Here is a 17985-nt window from a genome sequence, read left to right as displayed (position 1 = left end):
CCAGCGCCCGGCCAAGGTGGCCTTCTGGGGGTGGGGGAGAAACGAGACACGAAAATCCACGGCAAATGCTTCGTGCCTCAGTTTCCCCAGGTGGGAAAGGATGGCCTCCATGGTATCTGAGCTGTCTTCCATCTGTGGTGGAGGCCTTGAAGCCCAGGCTCAAAAGCAGGGTGGGACGGTCCCCCAAAATTGAAAGAGAGAGGGTGGGAGGCCCCTGAGCACAGTGGGAGGGAACAAGGGGGTGTAACATGGCGTCCTCCCGCAACCCCTCCCCCCCTTCAGGGACGGTTGACAGTTGACAGTTGGCGGAGGACCGTTGATCTTTGGAGGAAGGGCAGATACTAAGACTGGGAGGAGTCCCGGGGAATGGGTGGGCGGGGAGGAGGCGGAGCCCGCGTACTGAAAGGGGGAAGGGAGAGAAGGAGCCTGCGGCTTAAGAGGCGGGGCCCCGACAAAAGGCGGGAAAGCCTCCTGATCGAGTGCGCGGGCCAGCAGCCTGGAGGCGGAGCGTCAAGGGGCAGTTCCGCTCTCTGGCAGAGCCCAGAGGCTGGAGGGTCGAGGGAGGGGCGGAGCCAACGGGGCTTCCGTCCAATCCAGGGCAGAGATTGCTAAACGCGGGAAGCGTGCAGCGCGAGGCCCGTGGCGAGAGAGGCGGGGCGGGACCTTGGCGGCGAGGCGGCGCACTGATTGGCCTACTGCCTGGGCGCGCGGAGATTGCAGCTGGGTTTCGAGGCCACCACCGAGGCTGCAGCATAGTTGACGAAGAAGGCGGTGGCAGCGGCTGCAGCGGCACGCGCTAGGCCCCAGGTCCGGGGTCCGCATGCTGGGAACTCGGGCGCGCGTGCGCGTGTTCGCGTGACGGCTCTCTCCTCTCACCTTACCCCTCCCAGCCCGTCCTGGGGTCTCGCGCCCGCTCCCGGGCAGCGATCTGGGGGCAGGGCCCTGCTGGAGGGAGGCTCGCGCCATTTCGCACCTCGGGAGGCCAGGGCTGGAGGAGGAGCAGCAGGAGGGTACTGGGAGTGGAGGTGGGGTGCCCGCTGGGAGAATACCCCCTGCCCATTCCCTGCCCCCAGATTCTCCAGCCCTTCCCCTTGCCTGCGCCCCGCCCCCAACTCCTCTGGCCCCTCCCCCCGCCTGCGCCCCACTCCAGTGGCCCCTCCCCCTTGCCGGCTCCCCACCCAGCGGACCCTTCCCCCACCCCTGCCTGTGGTTCTGCCCCTAGCTCCCCACCCCAAGCTCCCTTAGCCCCTCCCCTGCCTGGGCCCCACCCAAAGATCCATCCTCCCCAAGCCCAGCTTGTGGCCCCGCCCCTAGCTACTCTGGCCCCTCCCTATGCCCCACCCGAACCTGTTGGCCCCTCCCCTTTCCTGCTCCCCACTCCAATTGTCCCACCCTTTTTCCACCCCCCCACTTTCCCGGACTCCTTTGGCTCCGCCCCTGTGTCAGCCCCACCCCAATGGCCTCTCCCCCATGTCCTGCTTTAGGCTCCACCCCTAGCGCCATCGTTTTCTCCCCTTCTGCCCCCCCATGCCCCTCCCCCAACTTAGTACACCCTATCCAGCCCCTCAAGCACCCCAACTCCTTTCTCCACTTCTGAATGGCACCCCTACCTGCTTCCCACCTCCCAGGGTTCCTTCCTTTCTGACCCTCCCTAATTGGGAATGTGCAGACCTTTCCCCCATGTTTTACCTCCTTCTCTTCTTGATCCCCTTTCCCTGACTCCAAGAGGCCTTTCCCCCAAATAAAAAACTGTGTCCTGTCTTCTAGGATCTCTTCCACCACTGAGGATATCTGCACCCTTTCCCCAAGGTCCCACCCCCCAGCTTCCACTTTCCAGTACCTTCCCCCTTTACCTCCAGTGGACCTTTCCCTGCACTTCCCAAAGATTTTTCCTCCAAACTCCCCCCTTCCTTTCTGCATTCTCCCCCTGAAGGTGCCAAAGCCCTTCCCTCAATTCCTTCCTCCCCCCAATCCCTTCCCCAGGCTCTTCTACCTAATTCTTCCTGGGCCATCTTTCCTTTCTCTTCTTCCCCAGATCCATACCTTACTCTCCAACTGACCTGTATCTCTATGGACAATGACCCATTACTCCCTGCCTGTACAAGGGAACCTTTCCCAGATTTCTCTCTACTCCTCAGATTCTGATTGTCTTTCTCGATTGGGTTCCATGAGTCAAAGCCTCTCCTGAAATCTCCACTTTCCTTGAAGGTTCTCCAATCTCCCTTCTGTTTTCCCTACTCTTTCCTTTCCTCCTTCAAGGCCTCAGAGAAGAAGAAATGTCCACCTTGGGCCCTTGGGAGGATGTCCCAGCCCCATAGATGTCCAAGCACAATGCCCCACTAATTGCCTCACCTTTTATCTCCTTTTCCAGATGTGGGGCCCCAGTGGACACCCATATTCCCCTGAACGGCCCCAGGGAGGCCCTGGCTGCAGAATGGGCCCTCTCTGCCCCAGTGAAAGGTAACAGGGGAAGACCAAAAACAGATGATAGGCCTAGGAAGAGATGATAGAATGCTGAATTTGGAGTCAGAAGACCTGTTTTCAAATTCCAGATAGGCTACCTCTTTGTGTGAGAAGTGATTTCTTCTTTGGGTCTTAGTTTCCTCATCTGGAAAATAATGGGGATGAATTCGGTGACTTTGGGGATCTTTCTATTCCTAGACTTTCTGATAATGTGATTTCTCAAACTAGAAGAGCTGTCTTGTACAAAATAAGTTTGGCTTGTTAAACTTGGCCTCAAGGGCAGATCTAGGGTGGACTGCTGAGAGGTTGCCAGATTTGGGCTTGAAAGGAAGAAGACATTTCAAGGACTGATTGCCTTTTGAGGGTCAGGGTCTACCCATCACTGAAAAGCTTTAGCATAAGCTAGATGAGCCTTATGAGAAATCAGGCAGTCTGACATTAAAAAGAGCCGGCAGAAACTCCCGGAAACCTGAGTTGAAATCCTACCTGAGATGCTGGCTATGTGACTGTGGGCAGATTGTTTAGCCAGTTAGCATTTATGAAATGTTTATTTTGTGCTAGACATCTGCCAAAATAGCCCCAAAATAGGGGCAAAAATAGTCCTTGCCTTCAGGGAGCTTACATTCTAATGTAGGAAACTACAAATAACTAGGTCTTAACAAGATACAGAGATAGATGTCTAAATACACCCAAAGTAGATGAAAGGCAATCTGGTGGGCACTGGGGGAAAGGCAACTAGTAGCAACTGGAGAGAGACATGAAAGCTCTCCTTGGCTCAGTGGTATCCCTCATTCATTATGAAAGGAGGTGAATGCTAGAGTTTACCTTGCATATGGACATGTGAAATAAATGAAGTGGGAGAACAGGACTTGGAATCCTGCTTTACACAGGTAAGTTGTTATCAGTGGAATTAAATCCTTTGGAGATATTTTAAGATAATAAAGTTATTCATCCCAAATTCCCAGTACCCTTTGGACAAACTTCACCTCCCATGGGATTATGTGAGCTCAAGTTGGGAACTTTTGATTTAGAGGGAGCCCACCAGCAAATTGTTATCATTCATTCGTGTCCAACTTTTCATGATACAAAGTTTTCTTGGCAAAGGCAATAGAGTGGTTTGCTATTTCCTTCTCCAGCTCCTTTTACAGATGAGGAAACTGAGGCAAATAGGAGGAAATAACTTGCCCAGAATCACACAGCTAGGAAGTGCTAGAAGCTGGATTTGAACTCAAGAAGAAGAGTCTTCCTGATTCCAGGCCTAGTGCTCTATCCACCTTACCCAACTAGCTGCCCCTTTTAGAGGATTTACAGGAGAATATGGATGGTTTGCATAGAATGAGATGTAATCTTCATCTGTAATTTTAGATGGGGCATCCGCATTCATGAGACCACAGATTCAACAAAATTTCAAAGGAGTATTGACTTTACTCTGTTCTGAGGGTCATTTGGGTTAATATATGCAAAAGATTTGGCCAGTCTTAAAGCCTTATATGAACTCAGCCATCCCCATCATTATGGTCATTATGCTGTGGGGAGTCCTGTTCAGTGACAGGTTGGACCAGGCGTCCTCTGAAGTATCTTTCAGTTCTGAGACTCCAAAATTCTTGCTCCTGGTTCAGTTTCAGACATGGCCTCTAGGGAGCCCCCCCATTGCTCTGTTTGCTGCGAGCTTAGAGTCTCGACAGTGTCTGCAAGCCGGCTCATGGGGGCTTCATCCCAGTGTCTGCAGTTTCCATGACCGACCAGTACCCTTTAGGCACAGACTGCCCTTCTCCAAGCAGCTCTAACTCAATAAAATGAGCTCACATACATCAGCAGCCTGTCCCCTGTGGACCGGGCCTATCTCTGGGGCTTACTGAGGCCCTCAGGTCCAGTTTTCTGAGGCCTGCCTATGTCTTCCCAGATCACCATCTCCTGGTGAGGAAGGTCAGCAGCCCCACACAAACACAAAGGCTAATTACTGCTGTTAATATTAGGTGTTGGGTGTAACTTTTGTAAAGACTGGAAGTAGAAGAGTGAGGGTTTGTTTGCTATGCACAAACCTACCAGTTTTTAACCCACAAGGGAAATCTAAGCTGGTCCAAATCTCATTTTGCAAATGAGGAAACTGAGGCCCAGTGAGGAGAAGCGACCTGTCCTTTGGCAGGGACAGATGGGATTGCTGATTCTAGCCTTCAAGAGCCTTTCAGAGCTTTAATTTCTTTATCTCCAAAATAGATATCATAATGATAGCATCTAGAGAACACATATCTGTTTTTTCCTTTGATCCTCTCTACTACCCTGAGAGGAGGAAGCTGTTCATAGCCCCATTTTACAGATGAGAAAACAGGCTGAGAGGGGAACTGACTTTGCCCCAAATCCTAGAACTAGTGTCTGAGGCAGGATCTGTCTCCAGGGCCAGTCCTCTTAGCCAGCCAGAGGCTTAATAATAGTGCTTGTGCTCCTGACCTCACAGGGCTGGAGGGATGGAAGCACTTGGCAGTCTTCACCCTGCTGTGTAAATGTAAGCAGATAGCATCCTGCAAGAGTCATGGCAACTGGTCCAGGGAAAGAGTGTATTCCTCTGTTGTTGGGTTGTTTTGTTTGTTCTCTTTTTAATCCTTACTTTTTGTCTTAGAATATAGACTAAGCATTGGTTCCAAGGCAGAAGAGTGGTAAGGGCTAGTCAATGGGGGATAAGTAACTTGCCCAGGGTCACACAGCAAGACCAGATGTGAACCCAGTCTCTAGGCCTGGAGTCTATTCTTTTGGCCCTCTTCTGCAAGGAGCAGCTGAGACCTCTTTCTTCTTGAAGGCCTCTAGGCAGGATCAGAACCTAGACTTAGATGTAGGGTACTCACTGACCTCTTCTGCATTTTCTCTCTAAACAGAAAACGGAGGCGAAATCACACCAACACCCTTCAAGAATTAGCCATGCTACTGCCGATCCCCCTGCAGGCCAGCAACAAAAAACTCACCAAGGTACAGAGGGAGAATGGGCTTAGAGTCGCAGCGAAATGGGCGAGACCCAGAGACTGGGAGCAGGGGGGATCTGGGAAACAGACCAGCCAATGGGTGATGCAGCAGAAGAAGCCCTAGGATTTTAGAGCCGCCTAAAAGGGAGTTTAGAGACCATTAAAAGCAAGGGACCTGCCCCAGGATCCTACAGCTGAGATTCACACTCAGGTCCTTTGACTCTAAATCCAGTACTCTTTGCATTTCACCACTGTGCTGGGTGACCGTCTGTGAGCCCCAGGGCAGACAGCAAGAGTGCTGGGAGAAGCCGGGGTCAAACTAAGGCCTGCGGGCCACATGCAGCCCTCTGAGGCCATGTGTGTGTGGTGTCCTCGCTCACGTAAGCTACTACTTCTGGTGACAATCTTGTGCATGGCACCTTAGACCGAGGCGCTGCGCAAAGGGTTTTGTGGCTGCATGGAAGACATTGGCGTGGTGAGCGGCGATCTGGGGGAGGGGATTCCACACTGTATGTTGCTACCCGGTTAGGGTTAGGGTTAGGTTTTTATAGTCCAGCCCTCCAGCGGTCTGAGGGACAGTGAACTGCCCCTCCTCCCCCCCATGTAAAAAGTCTGGGGACCCCTGATCTAAAGGCCTTTCCAGCACTGAGTTTCTGTTCATAGATGACGCCCAGGCTCAGCAGACAGCGCTGCTCTTCACACCCTGGCACACTTGTCCTGCTTGGCATTCTCTCCCCGTATTCCTTCAAATATCATTTCCTCCAGGAAGCCTCTCCTGATTCCCCAGAGCTGCTAATGCCTCTCCTTGAATGACCTTGTATTAAGTGGGTCTCTGTGATCTCTCCTGGAAGAAGGCAAGCACCCTCGAAGGCAGGGACTCTTCATTTGTTTTCCCAGTCCCTTTCAGCCCTAACATTCTGGGATTCCAAGAACTCTCTGTGCCTCCAATCCTATTCTCTCACCCAGCCCTGGCACGCTGCCTCCTTCTTTGGCCCAGGGGTATTTTGCTGCCCCCTCAAACTTAGTCTCTCCCAAACAGGGCCTGTCCTCCCTCTCCACAGTCTCCCTGTCTCCTCTTTGGGAGCACCATTCCTCTCCTTCAGCTCCTCTATCTTTTCAGTCAAGGTATTGTGGGGTTTTTCTATCAAAGGGCCCTTTTCAGATTTACCTCTCCATTGCTGCTGTCACCACCCTGGAGTAAACTCAAGCCCTCAGTACCTTCCTCCCATGTGACAGTTACAGCAATAGTCTTCAGCCTGGAGGCCACGTGTGCCATGGAGAGTGTGAACAGAGGTCAGAAAACCTCCTCAGTCTGCCCTGTCTGAAAAATGAGGGGGCCGGACAAGATGACTTCTTGGGGCCCTCGGGCTTCTCTGGCCAATGATCTTGTGTTTTCTTTTCTTGATTTTCCCTTTCTGACCCTTCCTGAGCCTTCTGTGACCATCTGGCCTTACCTATTACATCTGCTAAACGTCATCCCGTCCAAATTGCCAAGATCCCCAAAGGCTGGAAAGGCTACTGAAGGTCACACAGGTGGTGAACAATAGCCAGGCCTGTCTCCTCTCTTGCCTGCTCACATGCCAGACTGCTTCCATACCCTCCCTTCCTTAGATTTTTCTCCCTAGCCTGGAACAGGCTGTCTCTAGGATACAAATCTTTCCAAGGCTCAACTCAGCTTCCCACCATCTCTGTGAAACCTCCCCAAACTGCACTTCACCTACAATCATTTCTTCCTTTTCTGAACTCCTATAGTACTTCTGTGGACAAAGTTTGAGAGGCAGCAAGGACTCTAGAGGTCATCAAATCCAATCTCTGCCTAAAGCAGGAATCCCCTACTTTATCGGTGCCAAGTGGCCATCCAGTCCCCTTCAGTGGTGAGGACCTCGCTCCCTTTTCGAAGCTGCCTTTCCAATGAATACAACAGAAATATATCAAGTGCAATGTGTAAGATACTCCATTTTCTGGGTCTCTCTAATCTTTCAGACATTCTTCCCCATCCTACTCTCACATGGGCCTTCACTGGTTCTAGTTTTCTCCTTCTAGTGCCAAGCAGAAGAAACATTCCTCTTCTCCCTGAATGAAGTGTAGCTCTTACAGGGCAGAGCATAAGGTCACATTGCTTCGATCCTAAAGGGAACTTAGAGCCTCAGTCTTTTCCTTTCCTTTCACAGATGAGGAAACTGAGTAAAAGACTTAGAGCCCAATGGCACCCAGGCAATAGCTAGCATGGTCAGGGTTCTGGTATCAGTCTTCTGACTCAGATAAGTTTTCTCCTCTTCTCTGGGCTAACAAACCCCCCTTTATTTATTTATATATATTTTTATTCATAGTAGAATTATTTATTGTTTACGGAATTACAGAATTTTAGCCTTGGAACAGATCTTGGTGGATGCCTAGTCCAACCCATACCACAAAGGAAGTTCTACTATAAGTGATCATTCAGCTTCTTGAAAGATCTCCATGTAAGAGAAACACCACCTTCCAAAAGTTAGTTCCTAGAAAGATTTTCCTGGCATCGTGCCCAAACTGACCACTTTGCAACTTGCACTTCTTGTTCCTTGTTCTTCCCTCTGGGTCTCAGTAGAATGAGTTCAATCACTCAGTCTCTTGAAAGCCCCTCAGACACTCAAAGACAGCTTCCATATTCTCCCGGAGCCTTATCTTCTCCCAGCTAAACGCAGAGTACTCAATTCTTCTACCTCATTCTCATGACATGAACTCGAAACCCTTCTTCCTAGTGCCTTTCCCTATATCCTTCACTTTGTCAGTGTTCTTCTTAAATTGCCCCCATTCATTTAAAAGATTCTTGTTTGCCCTGTTTTCAAGTCCCCTGATTATGCTAACCATCCTTCTCTGGACCCACCAGCGTGTCAGGTTTTTGGTTCAAACCTCCCAGTGTGGAGAGCTCCTCCACTGATTCAGATGGGACACTTCTCAGTATCTTGGACTTAGAGCCTGAACATGAGAGCTGGAGTGACTTCTAGACCCTTGGTCCTAGAGCCAAGGGGTATCCAAGATGGGATTTGAGTCCAGGTCTTCTTGACTCTGAGTCTGATCTTATTACCTTTCCCATCTCATTCATATCCCCTTCAAAATATGGCCCCAGAGCTGCCCACAATATTCTGGATGGCCCTCACCTCCATGGACTTCACTGTTGCTGTGAATATAGCCTATGAATATATTTGATCTTTTGGTCATCACGAAACCTTCAAGCCACCCTTAACTCATGATAATAATAATTACAAATATTTTTATAGTGGCTCCTATGTACCAGCAACTAAGCTAAACTCTTTACAGATATTCTCATAAGATCCTCACAGCAGCCCTATGAGAGAGGTGTTATCTTGAACTCTATTTTTCAGTTGAGGAAACTGAGGCAAGCAGATGAAGTGACTTACCTAAGGTCACAGAGCTGCTAATAAGTAAGACTATATTTGAACTCAGGTCTTCCTGCCTCTTGGCCTGGGGCTTTATCCACGATGCCTGCCACCTAGATGCCTCAGACCTCTTTCATTTAGTTTGCTATCTGGTGAAACATCCTACATCCTGGACTTCATAGTTTAGCACTTAATGGCAAGGAGGACTTGGGGGGGGGGGCAGGGATAGGCAGTTCAGGGAGGCAGCAAGCTCTTTGTTACCAGAAGAAAGAAATGCCCTGTAGGCAGAGACCTTCCTGGGTGTTCCAGCAGGTAAGTTGAGGCTCAAGGAGGATGCACTCTGGGGGCCCTCAGGGGTTTTCTAGTTCAGGCCTCTACTGAGTAACTATGGAATAAATGGATGACATGAATGATACCTTTCATTAAGGAAGCCCTTTCTGCTTCCTGGATCCCCAGACCCTCTCTCTTTTTTGCACAGAAGGAGATTCTCCTCCACGTTCTACACTATATTGAACACCTTCAACGAAGTATTGATGTGGCCAAGTCTCTTCTTTTATTCCAGCCCACAAACAAAGAAGGTAACCCCTAAATAATTGGCTCTGGGTCTGGAGAGGGAGTTTTGAGGGGGTGGCAGCATAGGGGGAGCAGTAGTCTCCAACCGGCCTGTAAGAGACCTGGACACTATGTTGTACAGAAGGACCCAGGATGAACTGGCTTTGGGATCCCTGAAACTGAGCATCTGCCATCCTGTCCTCGTGACACTTTTAGCAAGTTGAACCTTCTCTCTGGGCCCTTTGATTCTAAATGAACGAAGGTCACACTGTGTGGAAATCCAGTGAAGAAACTTGGGGTTTGGAGAACAGAAGAGTGAAGGGGGCATGACAACTGGCTTCAAGGGTCCCAAGGACTAGACTGGTTTTCTGTCTGGCAAAACTAGGAAGGTACAGAGAGGGAAATTTGGCTTCGTTTGAGAGCATTCGAGCGAGGATTAGAGCTCTCCCAGACTGGGATGGGCCACCATAGGCCATGATGGACTCCTCACTACTGGAGGTCCTCCTGTGGAGGTTGGGGAGGTTTAGAGAGGAGTCCTGTTCCACTACATGAACGCTGAGGTTCTTTCTAGATCAAATGGGTCATGAGTCTTTCCTTAGCTCGTTATTTACTCTGATTCTGGGCAAGTCACTTATACTTTCTGAGCCTTAGTTTCCTGCTCTGTAAAATGAGGATAATGATATCTATATTGCCAAATGAAAACTAGCGGCTGCATCCCACTGCAAACACGTGAGGAGCCTGGACCACCAGTTTCTGTAGAGCTTTTTCATTTGAACTGCTCCCCAGAAGTGTCTCCCCATCCTGTGTCACATAGTTGATCATTTGGGGGTTTGGGGGAGGCCCAGAGGTAGAGAAATCTCTGGGAACTTCCAAGAAGATGAGACTAAGTTCCCAGGGAGGAAACTTGGCAATGTAAGTGGGGAGAATGGATTTCCAAGTACAAATGTAGGGAGAATTAAGTGGATGAGGCCCTGGCCCCATCTATGACATGTCGCTGTGCAGGGGTGGCAGTGGGACTGGACACAGGACGTCCCCTTCACCCTTAGGCAACATCAAAAGGAATGAGTCAGCACCCTATACTTCCCTGCCTGTTTGAAGAGCCCAATTTCTGTGTATTTGCCAGAGGCTTTGCAAGAAGAAACAACTAGGACGTTAGGTCCGGAGGAGGAATGAAAGCACCTGGACGTCCCCCTCACTCCTTACTGAAGGAGTCGAGGCAGAAGAGGCCCATCTGCTGGCCCCATGCCAGCTGTCCTTCTTGCTCTAGGAATAAACACTTACAGTGATCCCACCGCTGCTCAGGAGATCCCTCTGCCATCTGTTAGAAACCTGCTGCCCTTTGACTCCAGATTTCCTCTGCAGCCACGTCTCCCTCTTCTCCCAGTCACCTGCCCTGCCTTAGTGCCCGCAGCTATGCCCACTCCCAGCCAGCTTGTGCGTGTGCGTGTTGGAGGGCTGCTTCGCCTGGCAGTCCTGTGATCCTCCCCAAAGACAGGAGAGAGCCTATATTGAAAGATTATCCGACCTTGGTCTGCCTCTCCCAGCCGAGCCGAATGAGCTCAGCAACATGGGCCAATCGCTTAGTTTATTAATCTCTTCAATGGGGTCATATTGCTTTCACTCTCTGAAGCATGGTCATAAGGAAAGGAGCTCTATAGACCTGGGAGCTATTATGGGGAGGAAGTCATCCTTCCTGATTACCCAGTGCTTGTGGCTTGGAAGTAAAAGGAGAAAGCCAGAAGGCCCTTGATTCAGGACGGGCTGTACCTGAGGGCACTGTGGTCAGAGGGACCTGCTACACTCCCCCAGGGCGGTGGGAGGCGTTCAGAAGACACAGATAGACATTACATAGGAGGGGCTGTGATCTGCATCTTCCTCAGTAAGGTCTGAGAGCTGCTGAAGCCTTGAAGCAAGACCCCAGGAGTGGAGAGGGCCGAAGGCAGAACCACAAGGCAGGTAACTTGGTGTAGTCTCCGCACGAGGCACTGGAAACTCAAAGACAAAAACGGAACCGGTCTCGCCCTCAAGAAGCTTACATTCGATCAGTTCTTTCCTCTGTGATCTTGGCAAGGCCCTCAGCTTCTCAGGCCTCAGTTTTTCCATCTACTAAAGGAGTTCTAGATCATCTCGTAAGCTCCCTGCCAGGCTGGGGAAAGAGAATAGTTTGGGATGAGTAGGGGAGACTACAGCCTGTAAGGAGGAGTCCATTATTTACATTTGCAGGCTTTAAAAATAATGACCATTTGTTTTATAGATTTAGCCCAACCCATTTGCAGGGGTTGGGACAGAATCTAGGCCTGGAGAGGAGTGAGCCTTGCTCAAAACCTATTATCAGAAGCTGGGCTGGCATCCAGATCTCTTGATATCTGGCCCTGGTTCTTGCCTCTGAAGTATTTAATCTTCCTTTTTTTTTTAAATTAAGTTTTTTGGATATTTTTGCTTCATTAGAGTATCTCCTGTGCCTGTCTCCCGTCCCCTCGCTGAGAGCCATCCAATGACAAATAATATCTTTTTAGAGAGGGAAAAAAAGTCAGCACAACTGATAGATACATTGAAAAAGTCTGAAAACATGCCAGACTGGAACACCTATTGACCTCCTGCCTCAGTAAAGACTGGGATATCCTCTGGTGGCTCTTTATTGTTACATTTGATTTTTGTGTGTAGTTCTTTCATTGACACTGTTGCAAACACCATATATTGTAAAATTTTTGTCCTGGCTCTGCTAACTTCACTCTGCATCAGTTCATGTTGATCTTTCCAAATTTCTCTGTACTCATCACAGGCACCATTTATTTTATTTTATTTTTCTATTTTATTTATATAATAGATTTTTTCTATTTTTTTCCATGGTTACATGATTCACATTCTCTCCCTCTCCTCTTCCCTTCCCCCCTCCTGGAGTTGATAGGCAATTCCACTGGGTTATATATGTATTATCACTCAAATCCATTTCTATTTTATTCATATTTGTAATAGAGTCATCTTTTAAAACCAAAACCAAATCATATCCCCATCAACTCATGGAATCAAGCGGCTGTTTTTCTTCTGCGTTTCCACTCCCACAGTTCTTTCTCTGGATGTGGATAGCATCTTTCTCATAAGTCCCTCAGAATTGTCCTGGGTCATTGCATTGCTGCTAGTAGAAAAGTATCATGTTTGATTATCCTACAATATTCCACTTTCTGTGTACCATGTTCTCCTGGTTCTGCTTCTTTCACTCTGCATCAGTTCATGGAGGTCTTTCCAGTTCTTATAGAAACCCATCAATTCATCATTCCTTGTAGCACAATAGTATTCCATTACCATCATAGACTATAATTTATTCAGACAGGCACCATTTCTTACAGCATATTCATATCCCATGACATTCACATACCATGTTTTGTTTAGCCATTCTTCAATCCATGTGCATCTACTTTGTAACCAAGTTCTTAGCTGTCCCCAAAAGGGGGCTATAAATATTTTGGATTATGTGTATGGGAGCTTTTTTCTTCTCAATAGTTTTTTTGGGGGGGTATATGCATAGTAATGGAGTCTCTGATTTGAAGCAGAGGGACATTTTAGTAACTTTCTCATTTCCCAAAATAAGGGTACCATTTCACAGTTCTACCAACAGTGTATTAGTGTGCCTTTCTTCTCATACCCTCTCCAACTGTTGCAATTTTTGCTAATTTTCAGGGTGTGTGGTAAAACCTGTTATTTTGATTTGTATTTCTCTCATCATTAGTGATTTTTTTTAAACCCTTACCTTCCATGTTGGAACCAATACTGTGTATTGGTTCCAACGCAGAAGAGCAGTAAGGTCTAGGCAATGGGAGTTAAGTGACTTGCCCAGGGTCACAAAGCTGGGAAGTGTCTGAGGCCAGATTTGAACCCAGGACCTCCCATCTCTGGGCCTGGCTCTCAATTCACTAAGCTACCCAGCTGCCCCCCATTAGTAATTTTTTTTCATGTGGCTATTAATACTTTGCATTTCTTCCTTTGAAAACTGTCTTTTTATATCCTTTGACCATTTTTCTATTGAGGAATGGCCATTAAGAGTGTGAGTTTGTGTGTGTGTGTGTGTGTGTGTGTGTGTGTGTGTACATACATGTTGATTGCAGAAGCTTTTCAGTTTCAAGTAGCCAATGTTCCCTACTTTATCTTTTGTAATTGTTTCTGTCTTCAGCTTGTTTAAGAATATATCTCTTACTATAATAAGCAAAAGATAGCTATGAGAGGTACATGATCTTTCTCATATTGTTTTTTCAAATACATATTTAATATTAAGATCACATGGGGGTGGCTAAAGTGACTCAGTGGATAGAGAGCCAAGCCTGGAGTTCAAATCCAGCCTCAGATACTTCCTAGCTGTGTAACCCTGGGCAAGTCACTTAACCCCAACTGCCTATCCCTCTTGCTGCTCTCCTGGCTTGGAACTGATAATTGTATAGATTCTAAGATAGAAGATAAGGGTTTGTTTGTTTTTAATTAAGATCTGGGATCCATTTAGAATGCATTGCAGGGTGTGTTGTAAGGAATTGGTCTAACCCATATTTTCTGCCAGACGGCTTTCCAGTTTTCCCAACAGCTTTTATTGTTTGTGTTCTCCATTTTGTCAAATGCTGGGTTATTGAATTCTGTCATTTCTGAATCCCCCATGTCTCAGCTCTTCCATTGGTCTCTCTATTCTTTAATCAAAACCAGATGGCTGTGATGACTGCTGCTGCTGCTGCTGCAAACTAGAGGCACTTCATCCTTCTATCCCACTTCCATTCCAGTTTTTACCCCAATACCCAAATTGTTTTCACAGTGCACTACTCGGAACCTGTCATTCTTTGTTCAAAAATCTCCTGAAGCCCCCTGCCCAGCAGATGAAGTCTAGACTCCTGACCCTGCCATTCACAGCCTACCATCCTCAGCTCCCACGTTCTAGGTTTTGGCCACACTAGTCTGCTTTTCTTTCTCCTTCCTCATCCTGTGTGGTGTCTGTGTTTGTGTTTGCCCCCATTTAGATTCTCCCTTCCTACCTTTGCCTCTTTGAACCCAAGGCCCAACTCGGATCAGCACCTCTTCCTTTGAGCCTTCCCTGACCCACCTCGATGAAAGCCATCTCCCCTTCTTCTTGCTTCTTCTCGAGGCACTACCTAACTTTCCCATAGTCCCATTCTGCCTGGGTCCTACTTATTTGGGTATACATTTCCTCCTAAACCTCTTCACACTATAAGTAATTTGAAGGCAGTCTTCATCTCTGTGCCTAGTGCCAATTGCCAGTATTTTGTAATAACATTTATAGAGCACTTGAAGGTTTTCAAAACTCTTTACAAATATTTTGTCATTTGATTCTCACAGCAATCCCGGGAGATAGTCTATTCATTTTGCAGGCAAGGAAACTGAGGCAACTAATGATTAGGTGACTTATCCAGGGTCTCCTAGCTGGGAAGCATCTGAGGCTTCTTTTAAACCGCATTTTTATTGACTTCTCACCCAGTGCCCCATCTTCTACATGACTTAGCTGCTTCACCCTACATTCTCTAAGGATACTTGTTGACTTGAACCCTGAAGGGGCTCTTTTTGGTTTCCCCCATTAAGGGGCCTTGGATACCTCTTCAACTCTAGTCACTTTGGTTTCTCAGAACGAAGGGCAGAGGCTAAAGATCCTCATCCATGCCTGGCTCTAGGCAGAGGCCCCTCCCAGCCAGAGAAGCTGCCTGTGGACGATTCGATTCCCAGCAGAAACAGAGGAGAAGTGATGGGGGAAGTCACTGTTCCCAGGAGACACCTCATCCCTTGCCAACACCTGGAGCCTTGGTTGCCCCAGTCCCACGGAGAAGCTGGGCTCACGCTTCTGGAGATGGCCGAAGGCAGCGTTCACATCTGCTTAGCAAGTTGGTTCCTGGCCCCCATTCCGGACCCTGTTCCCCCTCGCTCCACTCGGAACCTCCAGTTCTGGTGCTCTCAAGATTCAGGGATCCTTGCTGGGAAGGGAGGGCTGAGCCCCACGGGTGGTAGGTTCTTCTTTCCTGCCTCTGTCTGCAAAGGGAGCAGGGCAAAGTGTTCCCCTTCTCTCTCTCCCCCTGCCCCAGCCTGTTGTGAAGGACCCAGCGCCCAGGAGGATGGGGCCTGCCTTACTTGTGAGGCCCAGATGACCACAGGGGGTGAGTGGATGTCGCCCCACCCCTGGAGTGAGCCTCTTCCCAGGTAAGGCCTTTCCCGTCCCTGGGGACTTGCCAGTCACACCAGACTCCCTGCCACTTTTGTGTGCCCTCAGCCCGTTCCTGCAGCCCTGCCCCCTTCCCAGCCGAGAGCCTCAAAGACGGGATTCCCTTTCAACAGCTGTCTGTAGGGTTGCCAGGCCCTCCTCTGGGGGACCATCGGCCTGTGGGGGTCCTCCCTAGACCACTAGAGCAGGCGTGGCATGCTCAGGAGCGGTTATTCATGACACACAGCGAGCAGGCCCTGTGCCAGGAGCATCGTCGGAGGGAGGTGTTCTTATCGGCCCCACTTTATAGCTGGGGAAACTGAGGCAGACCCAAGTGAAGTGACTCGTCCAGCGTCACGCAGTTAGGGCCTGCCAGAGGCCAGGTTAAACTCGATTCCAAGCCCAGGGCTATATGCGTAGCATCAGCTCCATCAAGAAGATTATTCCATCATGTAGGTGTCTTGACCCGAATGAGCTTGTAATTTGGGAGAAATACGGCCAGTGCACAAGACCAGGCAGTGCCAAAGCTCAGGGGGAGTCTGGGAAGACACGTGACCAGGAGCTTGAGGACAGGAAGGCTTGGCAGGACGAGAGGGGACACGACTGGGATTGGAATGGGGCTGACAGGCATGTTTCTGGAGCATTTTCCACCAAGTATCAGCTGGACAGGAAGGTGGGAGTGAGCAGCCAAAGTCTTTTTCTCCCCTAAAGTTTTCACTTCTGTTCTAGTAACAACTCAAAGGCAGAAGAGCAGTAAAGGTTACACATGGGGGTTAAGTGACTTGCCCAGGGCCACTCAGCTAGGAAGTATCTGTGACCACGTGTGAACCCAGGCCCGGTGCCCTCTCCATTGAGCCACCTCACTGCGCCACGAGCAGATATGCTCATGCCAAAGATCCGGGGCCTTGCAGCACATGATGGGCACCGTTGTTATATCCTTACATGTTGCACTAGACTCGTGATCCAGTTTATGTGGGAAACCCATCGTCAGGGCAGCTCTGCCAACGAGCGCCCGGGAGAGGGATCCTGGCACGCCGTTGACTGGCCCTGGGCAAGTGGTCCGGCCTGTAGGGGTCCCCGCGCAACTCTAGAATATGGCCTTGGACTCATGGGTCGGGCACTAGGCCGAGTCACACGAGCTTGGGTGAGCCACTTCACCCTGGTGGCCTCCGTTCCCGCATCTGTCACGTGAGCACTATCCTTGCCCCAAAGCTCCAGATGGGGCCATGACGAGTCGCACGGGACGGCACAACATGTAGAGGAAGACTGCTAGGCTGAGGAGGGGCTGGCCCTGCAGGCCTCTGCCCTGGTCAGGTCACTTCTGGGTGCCCCACTGTAGGAAGGCCAGGGACGGCCCGGGAGGAGTGCAAGGGAGAGCAGCAGGATGGCGAGAGGCGACGTCGAGTCAGGAGAGAAACCAGGCTTGTTCTGCTGGGCCTCAGAGGCCGGGAGGTCTGGGGAGGTGTGGCAGGGCCAGGGAGTCAAGCTTGAGGAAGGCGCCCTCCCCCAGGCGGAGCAGGCCTAGAGGAAGGGCCGTCTCCGGAGCCGTTGGACGGAGGGATTCCTGTGCAGGGGGCTTCTCCCAGCCCTCTGCGACCATCTCCAACTTCCCCTCCGTGGGCCCGGGAGCTTCCTGAGGGCAGGAGATGTCTTTGCCTTCCTTGTATCCCTGCCCTTAGCACGGGCCCTGGCAGAGTAAGTGCTCGCTGCCAACTGAAATTCTGTGGTTGGGGGCAAATGGCCTTCGGGAGCTAAGGTGGAGCCCAAGCCTGGAGGGCTCCAAGGCCGGGCACAGACAGCTGGTCTTCAAGGCGGAGGGGATGAGGGCAGTCTGCAGCTGCATCCTCCATTTCTCTCCCTGTCTTCCGAGTAGAGAGGAGGGGTGTGGAGCCAGGTCCCCCGGAGGAAGCAGGCCTAGAATTCCGATGGGGTGTTCCCAGGCAGGGCCAGAACTGGTGCCAAGGAGGAGCCCCTTTGGAGGCTGTTCCTAGTTCGTTTCTTGGGAAAATTTTAATTTAGAATATTTTTCGGCTGTTCCTAGCTCTGTGCGACCTTGAGCAATTTGCTTTATTCCCCTGTGAGATGTAGGGCTGCACCAAGAGTCCTAACTAAGTCTTTGATGCTTCCTCTTGAACCCCTCGTCTCCCAGGCAGGAGCTGGTGTTCTATGACTCCTGCGAGGAAGAGGAAGAGGAAGAGACCGTGGATACAGGGCCTTGGCTCTCAGCCTGGCTCCCGGAGGGCAGCCCCCAGGGTGAGCCTCCTTCCTGTCTGAGCCTGGGCCCCAACGGGGTCCTGGGGGCCTTGGGAGGAGCTGTGGTTTTGCTGAGGATGGACCCAGAGCAGGTGGGGATCCTTGTGACCATGTGAGCCAGCCAAGACCCATCTGGGCAGATTGGGCTTTGGAGGCTGGAGCCAGCCCGTGGGTGGACAAAGCCTGCATTTCTAAGCTCCCAGAA

At 50.1% G+C, this 17985-nt stretch overlaps 1 protein-coding gene across 12 annotated transcripts in view; it reads left to right on the top strand.

The window, feature by feature from the left end:
* Positions 1 to 407: 407 nt before the first annotated feature.
* Positions 408 to 17985, top strand: part of MEIOSIN (meiosis initiator) — a 20210-nt gene continuing 2632 nt past the window's right edge. For 2 of the 12 annotated variants that reach the window (XM_056796318.1, XM_007492126.3), the window contains exons 1-6: positions 817 to 1025; positions 2372 to 2460; positions 5334 to 5424; positions 9273 to 9372; positions 14962 to 15526; positions 17677 to 17780. In XM_056796318.1, the coding sequence (XP_056652296.1) occupies positions 2372 to 2460; positions 5334 to 5424; positions 9273 to 9372; positions 14962 to 15526; positions 17677 to 17780 (949 nt within the window). In that variant the 5' untranslated portion in view covers positions 817 to 1025. The other 10 variants (XM_056796324.1, XM_056796320.1, XM_056796319.1 and 7 more) reach the window with 10 other exon arrangements.

Source organism: Monodelphis domestica, chromosome 4, assembly GCF_027887165.1.
Source record: "Monodelphis domestica isolate mMonDom1 chromosome 4, mMonDom1.pri, whole genome shotgun sequence".
Taxonomy (NCBI): domain Eukaryota; kingdom Metazoa; phylum Chordata; class Mammalia; order Didelphimorphia; family Didelphidae; genus Monodelphis; species Monodelphis domestica.
The sequence above is the reverse complement of the archived record's forward strand: the minus strand, read 5'-3'. Positions and strand labels throughout refer to the sequence as shown.